The sequence below is a fragment of the Siniperca chuatsi genome, linkage group LG14 (assembly GCF_020085105.1).
Source record: "Siniperca chuatsi isolate FFG_IHB_CAS linkage group LG14, ASM2008510v1, whole genome shotgun sequence".
Lineage (NCBI taxonomy): Eukaryota > Metazoa > Chordata > Actinopteri > Centrarchiformes > Sinipercidae > Siniperca > Siniperca chuatsi.
Genome location: NC_058055.1, coordinates 14,298,822 through 14,319,734, shown reverse-complemented (window position 1 = coordinate 14,319,734; position 20,913 = coordinate 14,298,822). Strand labels below are relative to the sequence as shown.

Below are 20,913 nucleotides of genomic sequence, written 5' to 3'. Positions count from 1 at the left end.
TTTTGGATGGAAACCTTTAATGCAGCACAAGTCTAAATAGTCAATTCTGGCTATATCTGAAAGGCAGACAAAGAGATAAGATCAAGACATATGTCTTCTGTAGATTATAACTGTGAATTGTTGGTATAAAGAGTAGTATGCACCTGCAAAATTTCAGTTGGCACAAATCTGCATGCAAATATGGCAATTGTCTATGATGACTTTTACATTGAAAACCAGTAGAAAATACTGCACATTTCAAAAAACATGAACATGAACATTTCTGCCAGTGTAAACATACAGAAAAAATAAGGACTGAAGCCAGAGTCAAAAAACCCATCTGATAAACAAACACAAGCTAACTCCCACATGAACATCATCAGTTACATCTGCTAGCCAATGAATCCATACTATCATTAATGTACATCCTCAGAGAGGCCAAAATGCAGATACAAAAAAATAAAAAGAATTTTTAAAAAAGACTTCATTTGAATAAATATGTTCAAGCATAAGAAATAACATAGTCAAAATAGTCATAAAATATTCTAAAAAAATAATGTCCTCCTTATAATGCCTGAAATGCTTGACCGATTAGAATCTAAATGGGCTCGCAGAAGAATTCTCAATGTGAGCCCATTTATAGAAACACAATCCAATTTACTGCAAGGAGACATTGGCACATATGTAGGTAAAAAGCCAGGCTGGAAACAAGCTGTTTTGCAATAGATGTCTGAAAAATCGAGCACACTTTCAGTTTGTTTCTCTCCTAAAATTAATTTTAAAAATACATCAACATCACTAATAGTATCATTACTTTGCTACTGTATCTATTAATCTTAATTGGTTTGACATGTACGATATTAAAAAGTAATTCATTACAAATATAACTTAAACAAATCTTGACATCATGCAAACTGGAAACATTTTGAGCATTTTGAACAGATGACGGCGCTGATTCAGCAGGTAGGAGTTGAAGTCAGAAAGTATTTTGGTTGAGACACATCCTGAGGTGGAAGATCATTTTGGTCCAGTTCAAACTGATAACTTATCGTACATTCAACTAAGTCACATCTAGAGAAAATTATTTAAGACATCCAAGTAGTCCATAAGCTCTTTGTGGGTTAGACACCTGATGATGTTGAGTCCATGATGTTTCATTCTCAGTAAATGTTTCCTTTCCAAGAAAAGGGAAGGTCATTGAGAACTCTCTTCACAGAAAAACCTGCCTCCTGATTTGCACAGTGCAGCATCTGTTCACTTTCTCCTTTAAGATACAAAATGCTCGCTTATGTCTTCCAGGATTGCCGATAAATTAGATGGCAGAAAAAATGTGTCACGTTTGACCTTTTGATTTCAGGCAAAGTTATTTGAGCTTTTTTCTTCTGGACAGATGTCTTCATGCTAATACGATTTGCATCCACGCGGTTCTCACAATATAAGACTAGGGCAATTTGTCAGTGACAAAAACATCACGTGTACAGAAAGTCAACAGCAATTATATTAGCAATACAAACTAATCCCGCTTTCTGTGTTTTTGAGATAATAGATGATGCAAAATATAATAAAAAATAAAAAAAACAACTGAAATACTATCTTTAGTGTTTTAATACCTTACCTAAAAAAATCAAATCCCATTTTGATTCAATATATGAGCCATTTTGGCATAATCCAAAGAAACACTGAACATAGATATTTGGTAAATTTCCCCCACTTATGATTGATAACCATTTTATAATTAAATAAAAACGTAACTGGCGATTTTACATTTGTTTTCTCAACTTATCTTATCTCTCTTAACTTATTTTCTTTGGAACTTGAAAAGTTTAAAACTGAGCTAGAAACCTGCGTCAGTACCTGTGTCATTTAAAAGTCTGTAAAATGCCCGTATGTGCGTTTCAGTTTGTCACGTTTTTAACTCACTTGGTGACCAAAGATGAAGCACTGACATTGCTTAGCTTAATTTCAGCATTTAGTATTTGCAATCTTGCCACTGGTACTCAGACCTCTCAATGGAGGAATGTGTGGGTGCATTAAATCCAATCTGAAAAGGAAAATATATTTCAAAAACTGCTTAAACATTCAGAGTATCCACATGTAGAAAGGCATCCAAGAATTTGGTCCAGTCTGAAGCTTTGTCTTTTGGAGTTTAAAATACTCCCAAATAGATGATAAACAAGGAGACAAAGGTGTAGAGAGAGCAGGTTTAGAGAGAGGAGGAGCTGTGGCTGTAGTGTTTCAGCAGCAGTTGGTCATATTCAGCCTCAGAAGCTGGGGACAGCGAGGGGGGTGAGCTGCCGTCGGAGCTCAGAGATGAGTCTCTAAACGGGGAGGGAGGCGTCAGAGCCACCAGCTCCTCCACATCCTTGGCTCGCCTGCCACTCACGCAAGTCCCGGCCAGGTGCTCATAAATCTTACCTGCTGGTCGATTCTCGCAGAAATTGGAGACGGCCGCGACCTCAGCATATGTGGTGACAGTGGAGGGGGCCTGTCTGCTCCTGGTTGCGAGATACTGAGGTGGGCAGGGGGCGGCATCTGTAGCTGCGGGCAGAGCAGTGGTGGAGGTGGGGCTGACGGTGGCTCCCCCTGGCAGCATCATGGTGTTCAGCTCACTGATGTTGGCAGTGAAACGGTTAACCACACAGCTGATTTGGTCCATGATAGTGGTGCCCTGAGGTTGTCCGCCAATCATTCCTATGCCAATGTCACCCACACCTATGATGCTAATGTCTCCACCATCTACCATACTAACACCCTGGCTGTTGTCCCCACCTCTTCTTCTGACCCCAGCAGGGTGCTCAGGTACATACGTGGGTAAAGCTTGTGGCTCCTCGCCATCCTCTCCTCCCTGGAAGCCCCTTGCCTTCGCTGCATGCTGGCTGATGGTGGGCAGAGGTGACTGAGCAGGGGAGCAGGTGAAGGGCTGAGACACCTGTGGCTCTTCGTACTGCTCTTTGACACTAGTGTCCGCAGGTGTATCTCCGCCTTTAGAGAAGGGCTTGATGATGGCTGTCTGGTTCACCTCGACTGCTTCCTTTTTCTTGACGTGGAATGACATCCTCTTCCATAGGTTTGGTCTGTAGCTGCGCTCATTCTGCGCCCATGTCACCGATTTCCCATTGGAACTGCAAAACATAGGAAAGACAGAGACATGGTTGAAAAGTGATAATATATATGATCACTGTAATACTGTGTAGTACTGCATGACTTTATATACTGCGAGACATTATGTGTAAACACATAAATACTGTATATTACCATCATACCAGGAAAACATCGAGAAAAGTACCTCCCCCATCTACACTGAAGTTAATGTTCTACTTCTTGTCAGTATTTCTACCATCCCCCGTTCTATCTTTTGCTTTCTGTGTAATTTCACATCTCCCTCCATTTTCTTCCCTAGAAAGAGAAATCCTTAAAGGCAGTGGGTCTCCTCTGGGAGTACTTAACCCAAATGAGGTAGCCTTTTCTCAGCTCAGGGAGCAGTTTTTCTTGGTGTATCCAGCCTGTTGTGGTGGATTCAGCTCTGATTTACCAGAGACAGTTTAAGAAAGAACAGGGATGTGGGATGTGTGTTCTTGGAAATATCTCAGCAGAGTTTTCATCTCTATACATGGACTCATGGACAAAAACAACTAAAGCAAGTGGCTGTAAGAAGAGTAGTTCAGATTGCCCGATAAGCCAAGCAGGTAGTTTCTCAGCAATTAGACTGTGCCGTGTCTGCCATGTCCCTACCTGCCTGCCCTTCTTGCTGGACTATTTCCTTTTGTACCCTAAACCATTACTAATAAATACTGATGTGATTGTGATTATTAACCTGATCTGACAAAAATCAGCAAAAAGGAGGCCAAATTGTTGTTTGATGAATATGTCAAAAGATGACACAATTGCTGGGGACATGCGTGCAGGAGAAAACAAAATTTAAGAGCTTAAAAATGCAGTATATACTATACATATATATAACTCAAACACTATGAACATAACTCTTTTTCTATAGAAACCTAATGAGAATTACTTTAAGGAAGTTTTCTTAAGAAGCTATATGCAACTGGGCTCAGGTGTTTTAGATACCTGATGTTGTCCTGTGCAGACCCACGGCGTCTAAAGAAGTTGGCCATGCTGCTAGAGGATTTGGACTTAGCAGCTTTCTTTGCATCACCTACATGCATGCGCACCACTGTAGAGGTTGTGAAAGCACTCCGGACATTTTTCTCAGGCTTGGCGAGCATGATGTACACCTGACCACGAAAACAAACAACAAATAACTATTAGCATAAAGATGCAGGGATATAAAAATGATACCAAAAAAGAATCTTAGAACTGTGTGAGTTTTTCATTGTAACTCTGTTTGTGTGAGAATATGTGTTTCCATTTTTTTTTTTTTTTACCTTTGGGACAAACATGCAGCAGAGAGCCACTGTGGCACTGAGGCTGACACTAAAGCACATGGTTATGATTTTGTAGTTGGAGCCAAAGTAAATAGGAACAAAGGCCAGCCAGATGATACAGGTGGTGTACATGGTAAAGGCAATATACTTGGCCTCATTAAAATTTGCCGGAACATTACGAGTCTGTAGGAGAAAAGGAAGAATATATTTTTTAAAGCAGTATAAGTTCAAGTAGAAATAACAGGATACAAGGGGATGAAAAATGAGAAGAGGTCTGAGTGCAAAGAAAAATATATAAGTGCAATGGGACGTCCTGTGTATTAGTAACTACTGTTATGCTGAAGTACCTTAAAGGCGTAGAAGGTGCAGCTAAGGATAAGCAGGCCATTGTAGCCCAGAGGCGCCACCACCCCCAGAGTGGTCAGATTGCAGATCAAGTGCACCTCACGGATACTGGGGTAGTCATAGATCACCTAAGAGGAGAAAAAGGGAGAGGTCACTTTAATTGTATAAAGAAATGTAAATGAAAATCCCCCACATTGTTAAACACGCACACAAACACACACACACACACACACACTGTGGTGGCTCTATGATAAGAAGTGCCACAATAATCCCCAGCTGCAGCAGTATGAGTAGGAAGGCGATGACCAATTGTGCGCAGGCGGACATAAAGCGCGGTTTCTTGGTGCAGATCTTCTTCTTGCTGCCTGCCAGAATCCGTGCAATACGGTTGGTCTGGATCAAAAATAGATGAAATGGTTATGTAGGCTTCACTTACATCGACTGTGGATAATACTGCTTGCACTGATTCATAACAGTAATCCCCTTTTCAGTTCCCAGATCTTGAACACCAGCCTCAGCCTACATACAGATCCTCAACTTCTATCATACCTCCTCATACAATTGGCCATCACCCAATCTCTGGAGGTCTCCTGCCCTTATCCTTAGATGTGATTGTACAAAGGTGAAATTAAAAGGTTACCATGAAATTAAGTCAGTGTTAAAGTCATATCTTAGTAATTTAGTCTCGTGTGCAACATGTCTACCAGGCTGACTAGCATTAACAGCAGCAATGTGTCAGTGGGTGTCAGTTTGCAACATCATCGGCAGCTCTCTCCTCTGGAGAGCACATATAATGCATACTGCATGCTCTATGTTCCTCCTTTTTGTCCTCCACCTCCTATGTAACTTTCAGTGTACATTTTGCAGTTTTGTTCTGCTGACTTCTGAACCTTCTGTTCAAGTGCATCTCGACCCCAACATCCTGTATCTCATGGAAGTGTGTCAAAAAATGAAATGATCAGAGAATGTTCAATCTCAAAGCCATTTAATCAGAGCTTTAATGGGAGAGTGTAAAGAGGACTTTACATTGTGGAATAGTTACACCATGATGGAACCATGGGGCTTTAACTCACAAAGTTTCACAGGAAGTGAAACATGACACTAACCTATACTACTTGAACTGCATATATTTGTTCCTCTATCTCCTGGTAACAAAACAGAAAAGAAAGTACCTTGGTGACCAGGGCAGAGTAGCTCATGGCAGGGGACAGGCCAATTCCCAGCCGCTGGAGGTAGCAGTAGATTATATGGGGCTTGGCGATAAGGCTGAAGGTGCACAGGTAGCCCAGACATATTCCAGCCAGGATGATGTAGCAGAGCTCACGACTGGATGACTTGACCACAGGAGTGTCCCAAAATCTACAGATAGATCAAATTATATCTAGGTTCACAAAACCGTTAAAAGAAGGGATTGTTTTTGGCACATTGATATTCAACACATAAGTCACAAGCGCACTGGTTTCAATGACAATTGCTTATAATTGCAACAAGCCATTTTGGGTTTACCGTAGAGCAATGCTATTTTTTGTATTTGTATGATTATACTGTATTTCTATATTTTCATATTTAAAAATATTTATGTTTTGCATCTACTATAAATTAGGCTGACATCTGTGTTTGAATCTCAACTAAAATCATGTAGTTATTTATTTGTCATTAACAATGTGACCATTTTTAGCCACACGTATACACTGATTTTTACACAGCTAGTAAAACTAGGCTATAATTACTTGATAAAGACAGAAGTAACAAAAAGTGTAGCCATGAGGCCCAGACAGGCGAAGACCACTGCAGCAATGGGCTCTGGATCCCCCCAGCGCACATACTGCACCGGGATTGGCTCACAACCTGAGGGATAAAGAGAGATCATGGGGAGTGAGAAAACAAGACACAGAAAAGTTCAAGCAAAATTATTGATTTGTGTACAACACAAAACTGATGGTGAAAGGATGTGTATTCATGTGTTTGCATGTAACAGCCTCATAGCTTCATGTGGATGCAGTAAAAGAAATTCACTCATACTGCACTATTTACTGTGAACAACATCAACGGTTTAGTTGTCATGTGTAAAATCTTCAGTGGTGTCATGAGAGATGAGGCAAATTAGTTGTACAAGGGAGGAAAGAGGGATCAAAGAGAGATAGAACAGAGTGATAACAGGATAAACACACGGCTGTTTTTCTATGGAGGATACACATGAAAAACAGGCTTTTTGTGTTTTTTCAAACTACAGAGAAACAGAAATATTGTGGGACATAATAAGTGTATACATGAAGGGCAGGAGAAGTGTTTCAAACTGTTTTTTGTTTTTTTTAACAAACTTTGGAGTTGCTTCAGCCAAACGTGTATTCTGGCAAGGATCTTGGTGTGTGTACAGTACATGAGTATTTGTGTTGTTTTTATGCGAAGTCATGAGTGAGTCTTAGTTCAGAGTGTTTGCCAGTTTGTGGTGTGTTTGTGTCTGTGTATGTGTGTGTGTGTGTGTGTGTGTGTGTGTGTGTGTGTGTGTGTGTGTGTGTGTGTGGTACGTAAGGGGATTTTGGGTGCACCATGAGTGTGTGACCCAGATTCAAGGCTCCTCTGGCCTGTTTGGAAATCTAAAGTAGCAGACACATAAGCAAAGTGTGTTTACCAGTGAGGTCATCTGTGGGCCAGGAGCCAAGGACACAGGCTCGACAAGTGTACTCATCAAACACAAACTCATTGTCCTTGCAGGGAGTGCAAGTCCAACAGCAGCTCACCTCTCCTTTACGGATCACCTGGAGACACACACACACACACACCAGTATGAAAGGGCGGAAAGGTCTCAAAACTCTAATGGCACTTTTCTGTAGCTAATCTTACACTCTGACTGCCCTGTGGGGCCGGGAAACGAGGATTTCTTTGTCAGGGGATCAAAAGAAGAAAAAAAGAAAGATGTATAGAATATCTTTGAGCCTCATTATTTTAAAAAGGTTCTCTTTGTCTTAGCAGTCCCTCATTGTGGATATACAATCAAAATAAGCTTAGGAGAGTGGAGGCATGGTGGGTCAGTGGTTCGTGCTGTCACTTGCAGAAAGTTATGGGTTCAAATCTCAGTTTTTGTCATTTCTTCTCTGGGTTTGTCATTTCTTTCTCTGGGTTTAACCTGGGCGCTCCAGTATATTTTAAGGAAATGCATTGATAATATGATAGGAAGTAGGGAATGACTCCTATCTGTTGTCAAGGGCAGCACAGGTCAGAGAGAGCCAAGCAGCGGGTAGAGCCAAAGCTAGCAATGTGGGCTGGGGTGTGAGGCCTGGAGGTATGAACATGCAGATCTCCTCAAAACCTTATGCATAAGACTGAAGTTTTGAGTTCCCTACAAGCTACCACATTATAGGGAGTCAGTGTAGAGTGTGTAGGAAGGGTTTACTGTTGTGGGATGATAAAGAGGAGGCAGACTGCAGTGTTCTCCATGATTTGGATGAGCTGCAGGGAGCTCCAGAAGCCCAGATGGGACATGATTAAAGCTTGAACAAAGAGCTTTGCTGAGTCCCTGGTGGGGTACTTGAGGATCTGATTGGACCAATTTTGTAGATTGCAAACTTGTGGGACCAAGCCAAGGCTGCTGTGTGGGTGACAGTTTTCTTCAGTAAAACTATGATATGTTCTCTGGTCTATAGTGAAACATGAATGTATGAAACCATGTCTTTTGGTTGTAAATCATCAAAACCGAAACAGCTGCCAATATTAGCAAAACTGAAGAGATTAATAAATGCTCTACTGCATGCATGCAAATAAAAAGGTAGGTACAGTTACCACATTCATTGTTATTTAAATAATAAAAATAACAATGTAAAATGTTGTGCGTTGGAGTGGTGCGTACCTTGATCTGTGCCTTCTGGCAGGGCTCAGAGCAGACTGACTGGATCACTGACTGGTCACTGTTGTTACTCCAGATTTCTTCATCGTTCATCTTTAGGCCGCCCTGATCCCAGCTTCCCACATGGATGTAAGCGTACTGATCCTCGCCTATGCGCTTGAAGTTCATGATTTCATACCTGAGACACATATACTGAATGCATTAAACAGCGTATGCATACATCTAACGTCCTTCTACTTCTTCATTTCCCTCCTTCTTTCTTTTCTTCCTTCCCCATCATCACAATCCTTACCTGCCAGGTGAGTCTCCATTCTGGTCAAAGAGGATGGTCTCCCCAGATACACCAGTAAAGTTGGTTTTCATCAGGAATTCCAGCAGCTTGCGGCCATCAATGGGCCGCATGGTCTCACAGAGACCCTGGCACCAGGGGAGAAGCAAACACTGTCAATACTGTCACGCCAAATGTGAAAGCATACAAATGTGCCCACTGTTCATTATCGTACTTTATATCCCGGACAGAGGGTTTCCTGCATGGCGTGCAGGCCGTAAGCCATGGAATAGATGGCATTTATGACAAAGCCCATCTTGGTGTCTTGGGCATACTGATGGCGCAGAGACTCTCTCCCTGTGGAGAACAGAGACCTGCTCATAAGGAGAAACCCAATCACTGGAATCTAAACTGATGCTGAAAATTTTAGGATGTGAATACAGACTAGACTAGAAAGTGTGTAAGGAGGTGTGTGGAACATGATCTCTGTGTTGTACTAACAGGTGCAGGTGCGGTTGTACATGCTGCTTTCCTGCGGATGTCCCCTCAGCCTGCACTGGAAGCGATGCTGCCAGAACTCGGGGAACCAGGGGTTCCTCAGGTTGGCATCAGGCTTCAGGTTCAGGTAATAGTTGTCGAACCAGGTCACATACGCAGACTTTAACTTTATAGTGATACCACCCGCCGCCTCCTTCTGGTAGCCATCGGTCACATCGTACCTGTCCGCCCAGCCATCACTGGACAGGAAGAGAAGAAAGGGAGAGACAGACAAAGGTACAGCAGGTTGTTAGTTAGGATCAGTTCCAATAGGACGTTATATTTTACATGTTTTCTTCTTTTTTGTTTTATTTAATCTTTTTTTCCGTTCGGTGGCTAATCGATTTGCTGTTTTCTCTAAAGCTATTGATTAAATCAGCATTTTAAATTGACATGCTTAGATATATACAGGCGAATAATAGAGTAATTATAGTGGACATACACACTTTTTTCTATAGAATAGCTTTCTAATTCTTACACAGAAACCATTCAGTATATACAGTACATTGTATACAGTTTTAGCATCTTGGTAACTGTTGCTCAATAATGCAACCCACACCAGGATTTGACTGTTTAGACAGCACTGTCGCCTCAGCAGGACTTGTGGAAAACATATTGGAACAGCTAGTAAACCTGACACAATGCCAGAGAAACAAATGATTAAAAGGGACAACATATATTGGTCATTACAAGGGACACCTGACATTAACATCTGTCCTCATATTTAATACTAAAGAACACTGAAGCATTCGGAACACAGTTCAGCACCAGCAGGTAAACTAGTGGTGAACAGAATTCTTGGTAACACATTTGAAGATTTATTTTGCTATTAACACAGGCAAGTGAACCTGAAAATCTAGCATAGATGTCAGAGGTGGTGGGTGGAAACATCATTAGGATTATAAAGTTGATGCTGAAGAACAGCTCCTACCCCTTAACACTGTGCTTATTCCCTGTGGTTCTACATTTAGCCTTGAACCTGGTTCACAATTACACCCAATGAAACTGATTGCACCAACAGAAGGACAACATGGCGGTCGATATCTTGAAATATCCTAGCTCAGCAGTCCAAAGCAAATGTTACAGTACCACCCAACATAAGCTCATATTAAAAAACACATATTTCAGAAATCAAGGTTTCAACTAAATACAGGTTTAGGGTACAACAGATTACTCTATATAATTTATAATGGTTTTATAAAGAAAAATAACACCCAGGCCATGATTGCAGTGGATTTTTAATGTGGCCTGCTGCAAAAAAAAAACTGTAGTTGGAGCTTATGATTACAGTATATTTTGTACCACTGTTGCACAGATTGAAGGAGACAGGTGGTGCCTCGGAAAATGAACCTAATGACTGCTTTGCAGAGAGTTACAGTAGAATAAAATATTTATCACGATGACTCAAATGTACAGATACAAGACTAGCAAGTATTTGCTTACAGATACAAGTCTAAGAATTGTTAAGTGAACTTTTAAAATTATGTTTATGTGCAAAGATAAACCTCCAGGGATCAAAGGTTGATGGTGCTGGGAGGACTTTGCTAGCTGGGATAGAAAGGCCTGTTATGTCTTTTCTTTTCCTTTCTTTCTTTTGTGTTGTGTGCTTTGTTTTGTATGTATTACATCCATGGTCACATAACTTTAACAAAGTTTGTGTCTGACTGCTGATTAATTAGATCTCTGTAGGCTCATTATCTGTGAAGTCCATTGAGACACACTTAGAATGAAGAGCATACTGATTTACTTGACTTGAACAACTTTAGGAGCAAATATCTCAGTGCAGATACAAGCTATGCATTGCAGAAACATGCAGTTCTTGTGAACCAATCTGCTAATGTATTTTGAATTGTGACAAAGTCAGAGCATATATTGATTTGTAACTTGGAAATGTTTCATAAATGACACCTTCTGACATTAGTTACAAAATATACCTGATACTCAATAAACTTTAAACACCAGACTGCAGCGTCTGCAGACACATCTGATCTGCTGTTTATTCACAAACCTTGTGGGCTTGGACTAAGCTTTCTCATCAGTGAGCTGTTTGAAAAGGTTTCTACTCCATCTATTATTACCTCCCCCTCTGGACACTTGTCTACAATCAACAAAGACAGAAGGGTGATTACACGTCCACACATGTGCATACATGTAAACAAGCACACCTCACTGACACAAAGAAATGCACTTTTCTCTTTCTAACTGACAAAAAAAGCAAAAGAAGTCAATTTCACTAACCGAGCTGGAGTTACACAACAGTAGTGTGGGTGTTTTTTTTTTTTTTTTTATGATGCCTGGTTCTCTGGGTGAGGTAGGAGATCATTTCATAACACATCCTTAGAGAAGTGAGCACAGAAATTGTACACTGGCATAAAAAAGACAGGAATGGATATGAAAAGCATGGAGGGCTTTGACTCTGGATAGTTTGAATCACTCTTGAACGAGAGCTCTGAAACCCACACATTGACCTGGGAGGGCAATATGCTGTATGCAGCGTGTTGCTACACCACCTACAAGCCTGAAGACACACAAGCACATCGTGCTTTTATTTCATACAACACAATCATTGTACACTTTGTGTTTTGGTAGACTGGCCATCACTAAGTCTACGTAGACAACTTCATTTGTATATTTTTGTGCACAAGGTGCATGCTGGGGAAACCCCTCATAATCTCCTGACACAGACCTCGGCTCCAGCAGTCTTCATCTTCATTCCACCAGGTGGCTTCCTTACCAGGTTCTAAGGGTTTGCACTGAGCTGGGAGGAAAAAGCTTTTCCTACTTTGCTCCCTGGACTTGGAATAATCTGCAGAGCATACTACATTTTAATAATGTAGTCCCCTTGAAAAAATTTAAAGCCATGTTAAAAGTCCATGTAACTGAGAAATGCAACTGCCTTATTTGAGCTGGATTTAGTCTCTTCCTTGTGTGTTTGGTGTTTGTATTCCCTGTCTGTTGTGTTTTATTTCTATTTAAACTGTAACTGGTGTGCTGACTTGGCCAGGTCTCCCTCGAAAAAGAGATTTCAATCTCAAGGGACTTCCTGGTTAAATAAAGGTTAAATAAAATAAATGAAAAATAGCCTACTGGTCAACTTTCCAGCCAGATCTTTTCTGAGTAGATACTTTAGACCTCTGTAGTGGTACGAACCCGAGGCTGGAAAGGTGTCCATTTCTAAAATGAAACTTAACAAGACATGAAATAAAAGTGGTTGGTTGGTTGGTTTGTGAAGGGACTGCCATACTGTATGTCTCCTCTGATAAACACAACGGCACCAACAAGGAGAGGTAACAGTGACGAGGACTGTGGAAGAGCAGGCCAATTTAAGTTGGGAGGGAAAAGGACCCAGAGTGTACAGCCATGCTAGTTCTTTGAGGCACAATGCAGATTTGAGCTACATGATAACATGTTTACAATGAAAATGCTAACATGCTGATAGTTAGCAGGTAATGTTTACTATGTTCACCATCTTAGTTTACTGTGTTGGCATGCTACCAATTAGCACTAAACACAAAGTAGTCCTACAGCTGAGGCTGATGGGAATGTAATCAGTTTTGCAGGTATTTGGACATAAATGAGGTGTTCAGTACATGTACAAACTATTCTTTAACAGCAAGTCTTTAAACTGAACTTACTATACTGAAGCATCATTGTCAGCGAACAAATCACAGTAGCAGTGGAGTTTCCCTCACTGGTGACTGAGAACATAATGGTCAGCTAAACTGTAATACACAGTATGTTACTTCCTTATTAAAAGCCTATTAAAAGACCATGAAAGCCACACAAACAAAAATAATATGATGACGCTGTCGTTAATAATAGGTTGCCAAGCAATTGTGCAGTGCTTGTATAGGCTACTTTTGTACTGAACTGATTGTGACAGCTTGCAACTAGCAACAGACTGAACATACTGAATTGAAAGATGAAAAGTTAAGGGATCACCAAAGTTATTACAATTCATCTTGAGGGGGACATGAATGTGTGTGCAAAATTTGGCAAAAAAGAAAAGATGGCAATATGTCCAATAGTTGTGGAGATACTTCACTCAAAACCACAGATGTCAACCTCTTTTCTTTTCTCCATAGATTTCTATTCAAATAAGCTGAAGGCTGACAGTGGCTTGGAGACAACAGTTCAAAATCAGCTTAAGCAGTGCTGGCAACAAAACAAAACCTTATCTGCTCCTTCAGTCACTCACTTTCTATAAATGGAACGTAAGCATGCATGCACTGTACACATACACAAACCTGGTGACAAATCCTCCAGGCTGACATGAAAAGGATGGTTTCTGCTTGTGACTAACTAGAATAAAAAGAAAGGTGATGAAGCCAACAAAGTGAGGCCAAAAACATTTTGTTGAAGAGGGACAGGACCCTTAATAGGACACACACACACACACACACGATAGTGCATTCTCATGTGTAATCGCATGAATGCATGTGCATCAAAAGAGACCCGCATTTGCCACCTGTCCTCAACAGTACATCTCAAATCTAATTACCCTCAAAACAGAACAGCAAGGAGAAACATCTTAACAAATTCACTATAATCTTTAGAAATGAGCAGACGACAGCACCACAACTGTCTGGAAGCTCTGCGCCGTAATGGATTATAGAGTGTGGTGTTTTGCAATATGTAGTTCAAGGTTATTTTATGTTTCCTGCTGTCAGATTTGAGCGACAGCCTACATATGTGGCTCCTAATGAGGAAAGGCTTTTATAGAACACCAGGGACGAGAGTGAGCCAGAGAGCTAAACCTTAAAATAAAACATGTTATTCTCGGAGAGAGAGAGAAAGCTCCTGCTAAATCAACCCCCTCTTTCCCGCTTATTTTTTTAATTTATTTTTTATTTCTAATTGCATACTTTCTCTCCTACACCACATGCCCAGTCTTTCTGAAAATGTCTACAATGTTGTTATATCTTTAAGGATGCTGCATATTTAATCGAATTGGAAAACCATCATTGCTTTATCTATTTATTTGTCTTTCTGGTATTTTAACCATTGATGTGCTGACTTTATATGGCGACCCGCTATACCTCAATTTTTTGATTGATTATGCTTCATTTACTGTATTTCTCTATATGGATCCTCAGTTTGTAGGGAATGAGTGTTCTGTTCAAGCACATTTTTGCAGGGTGAATAATCGATTTGAGCACTTGAAACTGGTTTTCTAGCTGAAGGATGGCCTTACAAACAAAACCCTGCTGCTCCAATAAAACATCTGCATGAATGAACCTTATTTGGAATGGTAAACAAAAACAGAGCAGGCTGGATTAGCCTTACTTATTAATAGCAACAAGTGCATCGATACAGACCAAATGTAAAATAGTATCAAGTATATCTAATTTGAAGATAAACAAAAATCTGCATCTTGATAGTCTCATAAAAGATTGTAGCACTGTGTCACGTCATGTACTGTACATTCACAATACCTTGAGTTTCCGAGACCACCATGAAGTTGATGGATGCGATGAAGATGACAATAAGGATGATGATGAGAGGACAAAGATGGCCCCAATGATAACAAACATATCTTGTCTGATGATGCTGGACATCTGAAGAGAGTCTGGATTGGAAATGAATGCACAACACTAAAAAATCCAAAGCACAAATATTTCTGTCAATTCTTTTAGCCTCTAATAAAAGCAAAAAGCCCATGAGTAAGAAATGCAGTCATAAACTCTACATACCACAAGCCACCTCTCACCTTCCAACCAGCAGAAACTCTCCCACTAGGCGTTGTCGTCTCATGGCCATCAGTATGCCTCGGACCGTCATGCCCTCGCAGAAGCAGGCCACCACCCTGGCTTTGGGCAGGTGGCCTCGTAGCTTCTGCAACAGCTTATCGAAGCTCTGTTCTCCTGCGTTGCTGTATATCTTATCAGAGTGGGCGATGCAGATCCCCTCCTTTGCTGCCATGTCTTTAAATGCCTCCATACCACTCTCCCCATAATTACCTATGGAGGGGAAAACATGAATGGAATGGAATCAAATCAAACAGATTAGACTGTGACAACATTCTTCAACTCATCAGGACTCTTTAACAAAGCAGTTAAGATATGTAGACAGTCAAATGCACTGGTGTAGTGCCAGAACAACACTTGAGAATCGGGTAATTTTGTCCCTGTTATGGGAACTGTCAGGGGTTAGACTTCCCTGTTTTTGCTGGAAATGAGGTCACCTACTTTCTGCCGCTTGGCAAGTGTACTCTGAGTCTGGGCACGACACTGTTTGAGGCATCCTTTTCATTACTACGTGTGAGTTTTACTCCCTGTGGCATGCCTCCTTGAGTGGTAATAGTCTTTTTTAAACTGTATTTTTTCACCTCAATTCAACTCTCTGTTAATGTTGCTGATGATGCTGCCATTTCTGTTTGCATTATAATTATTTTATTTTGTTCTTTAATCCTTTTCTCCCTTTCTAACTCTCCAAGTTGCCTTTTTACCTTCTATGCAGCCAACATTGTAAATAAGAATGAGTTTGTTGCCCTTTTGGTATAGGCAAAATATAACAGAAAATAGGCGGAGCAGTACAGTGTTTCATAACCACAACCATAACCTCCGGGGCTAAATATTGAATCTTTGTATCTCTGTACTTGGGATGTCTGTGCTTCTTTAAAGAACTACACCAGTTCTGTCAGTACTAACCAATGTGGGAAAGTTGATATAATTTACTGGGTCATAAACCCTCATTAGTTTATACAAATGCCATACAGAATAACAAGCAAGGTGCAAAATAAATGTGTAAAAAATAAATAAATGAATAAATAAATCTAGTTTATAGTTATTACATAAATAGAATAACAAACGTGCAGATATTTTGACAACATTCCACTGGCTACTGTACTTCAAAAACACTAGCAAGATATTCTGCAACATAAACGTTAAAACATAGGGCCTTTCTTATAATAAGAGCTTCCCATGACATGAGGTTTTATCCTGGAAAAGAACATTTGGCATGCAAAAGACCTTTTTTTAAATCCTCCTCTACAACAATTTGGTATTTATATAGAATAAACTGGAACAATCCAGTAAGGATTTAGCACTTATTCTTATCAAGAGGGTTTTATTTCATAAACATATGGCCTCGAGCCACTAAGGGGTTAAGACAGAAGCAGTGAATCGATGGGAACAATATGGAATATTTGGACTGATATTGAGAATGATGCCAACACCATGTATTTTGTTTCTGAATAGGTGAGATTAGTGATTCAGGGGTTGGATTTTTTGAAGCTGTGATAACCCTGTGTTGATGTGGCCTTTATGTCTACAGCAGGGGGTGGGGGTTGCTTTGAGGCAAGAGTTGGAGATCAGCCTTATATCTGCACTATAAAATATGATAGATTCACTTCAGAAAATGTAAAATGTTGTACTTTTGTATTGCAGCCATCCATCTAACTGTCCACAAAGGACAACAATGAAGATGCTACTTTATCTGCCTATTTTTATAACCTGGGGGAAAAAGATGTTAATTGTTTCTAAAAATTATGGGTGATTTATACCTTAAAGCACCTGGAATACTTTTCACTGAATCAATCTGAATTCTAATTCCTTAGGTAACATATAGATAGGACAATAAAAATTAAGAGATAAAATGCAAATCTGACAATGACCAACTGCTGTGAGAATGTGATCAGTGGCTAAAGCATCAAAACCCATGGCAGATGTTGCATGGGAAGCTTTGCCAATGATGAACAGGATTACAGAGAATATATAATCACAGCTAATTTCATCTAAATTTCATATTCATGCCATAGATATAATGGCTTCCACTGTATAGTAAGTGGAGTGACTTTATGCATTATATGTGAATGTGTTTGTGTATGTTATGTGTATCTGTGTGAAGATGCAGGCTTATTTTGGCAAATAATATGCAATATGTGATTCAGCTGAGCTTCCTCTGTGTTGATGGCAGGTCAGAATATCATGAAGTAAAAGTCTAATGCTTCTCTTCTGCTCCTTCAGGCAGAAAACTCAAAAACTACTGAAACTAAGAACTGAAACCAAGGATTGAGTCAACCACTGCCACAATAATGCAGATACATGTGTTTCTCCATTTCTGACCCAATGTGTATTTTTTGTTTACCATTTATTCAGGAGAGTGTCACTGAGAGGAAGTCTCTCTTTTGCAGGAACGCCCTGATCACATTCGCACAGGTACACATTCACACCTGGAAGCTGCCCAGTACAACCACAGTCTGATCTGCTGGCCACTGAGCAGCTCCACTGGAGCAGTTGTCAAATGTCAAAAGAAAGAGAATATTTTAAGCTTCAAAAAGATACGATTTAGTGTTGCACTATTGCATTAGACTACAATAGACAGTACAGATGCAACTGATAAACTGGCAACTCAGTGTTAACGTCATAAAAGTAGCATAATCCATGTGTAAATAGGGATGAGAGAGAGAGAGATGAGAGGAAAATGACAGAATGACAAATGTAAAGCAGTAACGCACATGCATACACAGTCTTACCCTCTGTGTGTATTGCCGACACGTAGCTCCAGCTGTATCTCTTGACAATGTCCACCATGGCTCTGGCCTGTTGCATATCTGATGGCACCACCCTCATGAAATATTTATACAGGCTCTGTTGGAAGGAATTTACATGTTCACAAGTCTGGCAGTATACTGGTACGTTTCCATGTGATAGCTTGTCTACCAGTTACACATGCAACCATAATAATCCCTATTATAAACCCCATTCCATATAAACTCACTGTACATTGACTTCCAGGTGATTTTTAGAACAAAGGACAATACAGATGTTTTTGCTGGTTTTAGTCAATTTACCACAAATCAGATATACACCTGCTGTAGTATTTTAGATTCTTTAATGGATTTTACCTGGCTTCCAGTCACCAGTTTTAATTTCATTATGATATGAGATCGGTAATCCATCACAATGAAATGTCTGCTTTTATTGTTGTCATAGCTGCATTATCATCAGAGGATAATATAGTTACAAGTCAGGTTACTTTGTAAAGTCTACACCGCAATACAGCGCAACTTAAGTAACAAGCAGACGTTGACATCAACATCAAGTTGATTTTCATCAAACCCCAAACCAGTAACTGCCTAGAAAGAATGAAAAAACGAAGCTTTCTCAAACTTTGATGTGATTGTTTTTGTTATTTGGTCTTACCTTGTCACTGAGATCCATGCTAGTGGCGGAGTACGCTATCTGTGGGATGTTGAAGAGCTGGAGGAGATTTTGCACCTGGATGGCCACAGAGCTGGATCCTGGTCCAATCAGTCCCACGATGGGCTTCTTCCCCTGCACCAGCAAGCTTCCTGCCTCTGCAGGACACCTGCCCAGGCTCTCCTCCTCTTCATTGGACACTAGCGTGTCCCGAATGAACTCAATACTCTGCTCCAGCGCCACCGCAGAGTGCCAGCATGAGTCCCTGGTGTAGAAAGATTGAGTTCACATTGTCATTTAGGCAAGCAGGATGGGAATAAGAGGAGGATAGCTTGGAGTAGCCAAATAGATGCTTTTTAAGTAGATAATCTTTTGAAAGAACCACTTGACTAACACAATTTTTGGAGCAGTGAGAAGTATGCAAGCCAAAATTCAGCCAAAGCTAAAATTATGAGGTTACAGCAGTCTGAGTCAGTCAAATCAAGCTGGTATCTTCCAAATTCATTTTAGTACAAATTTGCCTTTTTCTGTTCCCCTGGATGATGTTTCCTTGCTGAGCTGCAGAGGAGAGATATTTCCTATTTGTCACATGTAGGTTTGTTGCTGGGGAACAACACCAGCAACATCAGCCTCATATTAGCTTCAGCTGAACTTTAGAATGATTTTTGTACGAAACCAAGACTGTGGATTTTGTCCCTCATTTCTTACAAGGCTGCTGTGCTTTGAAAGGATCACTTCACAGCCCTTATGGAGAGGAGGAACGTTGCAGCGACCAACTCTTTCAACATGGCATTGAGTGCTGTAGTCACTTCCACTTGAAAAAATCTGAACCTGTTCTTTGATTTTTAAAGCAATGTCTCCAGCCACCCTTTGTTAGTAAGTCATATGGGCCTTTTTAAGGACCTGTGGGCCTTAAAACCTGAATTTCTGGTTTACTGCAGGTTACTGTAAGTGGATCGTTGCCTCTGTCTGGTTTACTTCATTGCCTTCACTGTCAGGCCTAAATCCTCCAGCCACAGTTCACCTGTCTGTAGCTAGCCATCTTAAGTTACCTTAAGTTGCTCTGATTCTGACTCTGAGTCTCCTATCTGAAGTCCTTACATATGGCATTTTAAAGGAAGGACAAAACCTCTAGGTATTATGAGTGTGATACTGTATGTTTAACAATTGGTTGCAAATTAACCCTTCCTTTCTATCAAAATGATTCATTGTGTCAACACATGGTCCACTCATAATCTAAAAGGTCACTAACATTGTATTGCTATATAACAACAACACAGAGAGAACTGTTGGTTGGTTTCTGACCTGATCTCGCAGCCCAGAGTGATATTCGGGAGGATTGCGGGGTCTGCGTTAATTCGATCCAGAGTGTGCATCATGGCCTCCACTCTCTGGATCCCGTACTGCTCACGCACCGCACCACACTTTCGCTCATGGACCTGAGCAAAGTGTAACACAGCTAATAACATTTATCACATATACACACGTGGAGAAAATGCGCACACACACACACCTTGTCTGTACCTTGTCTGCAGGTGGTTGGTGGTGGACAGAGAACAGAGCTCCTATGATGATGTCACCAGGGATATGTGCTAATACCCTTCTCTCAGTGTTCTGGGCATTGACCCCAACCTGGTCTTTCAGGCCCAGCCAGCTCAGATCAGTTCCCAGTAACACACACACTGCCAACAGCCTCACATATAGCCCTAATCTATTTCCCATCCCCGCGTTCCTTCTCACACCTCCTGCCATCCTCTGTCCTCTTAGAGCTGAGGTTCAGATGAATGTTTTGTCTTTGGCATGGTGCTCATAGTGACAGGGATAAGGGTTAGATTCCTGAAGAAAAGGACAGGGATAGGAAGTAAATGAGTTTTGTTTAACACTAAGACTTTTCACTTTAAGACCTCCTCAGTTAAGTCATTTTACAGTAATAAAATATTTGGAATCATGTGGGAAAAAAGAAATGCAGGTTTGGCTATTTATTCACAAATCACAGTTTATTTAAACGTCCCTAAAAATGACGTCAAGTAGCTGTCAGTAGTGCTGAAATGATGTTGGCAGCGCATCATGCAACTTGTAAAACTGACATCTAGGCTGGTGGTCCAGTGAAGAATCAACAGCCTATGTAAAACTCACTCATCTCTTCTGCATTTAAGAATGAATTCATTATTGTGCGCACCGCATACCCAAAGTAACAGACAACTTCAGCCTACCTCTTTTCTGTCAGCCTTGCAGATGCCATCCCTTTTGAGACCGTTTCTATCACAGAAGAGAAATAAGAAAAGCGCTGCAGGTTTCTGCTCAAGCTCAGTCTGGCGCCTTGCTACAGCAAACTGCAAATAGCAGCAGATAATATAGTCCGTTATTGGAACATGTTTGACTTACTGACGCACACGCCCCCCTCTCCTCCCC

General features: G+C 40.7%; 1 protein-coding gene across 2 annotated transcripts; it reads right to left on the bottom strand.

Moving 5' to 3' along the window:
- On the bottom strand, positions 1-20,895 carry grm5a (glutamate receptor, metabotropic 5a). 2 transcript variants are annotated; one of them, XM_044222242.1, is made up of 19 exons: positions 20,715-20,895; positions 20,026-20,337; positions 19,807-19,940; positions 18,505-18,766; positions 17,835-17,949; positions 15,069-15,318; positions 9,323-9,558; positions 9,057-9,178; positions 8,846-8,970; positions 8,557-8,731; positions 7,342-7,468; positions 6,440-6,557; positions 5,882-6,068; positions 4,944-5,102; positions 4,712-4,837; positions 4,365-4,547; positions 4,048-4,214; positions 2,057-3,101; positions 1-2,020 (listed from the first exon to the last, which is right to left on the bottom strand). In XM_044222242.1, the coding sequence occupies exons 2-18, from the start codon at positions 20,251-20,253 to the stop codon at positions 2,183-2,185; spliced, it is 3,633 nt and encodes a 1,210-aa protein (XP_044078177.1). In that variant the 5' UTR covers positions 20,254-20,337; positions 20,715-20,895; the 3' UTR covers positions 1-2,020; positions 2,057-2,182. The 2 variants fall into 2 exon arrangements, with proteins under 2 accessions (XP_044078177.1, XP_044078178.1); XM_044222243.1 differs by having other exon boundaries at positions 1-3,101; positions 4,712-4,839; positions 4,946-5,102.
- Between the last annotated feature and the right edge of the window lie 18 nt (positions 20,896-20,913).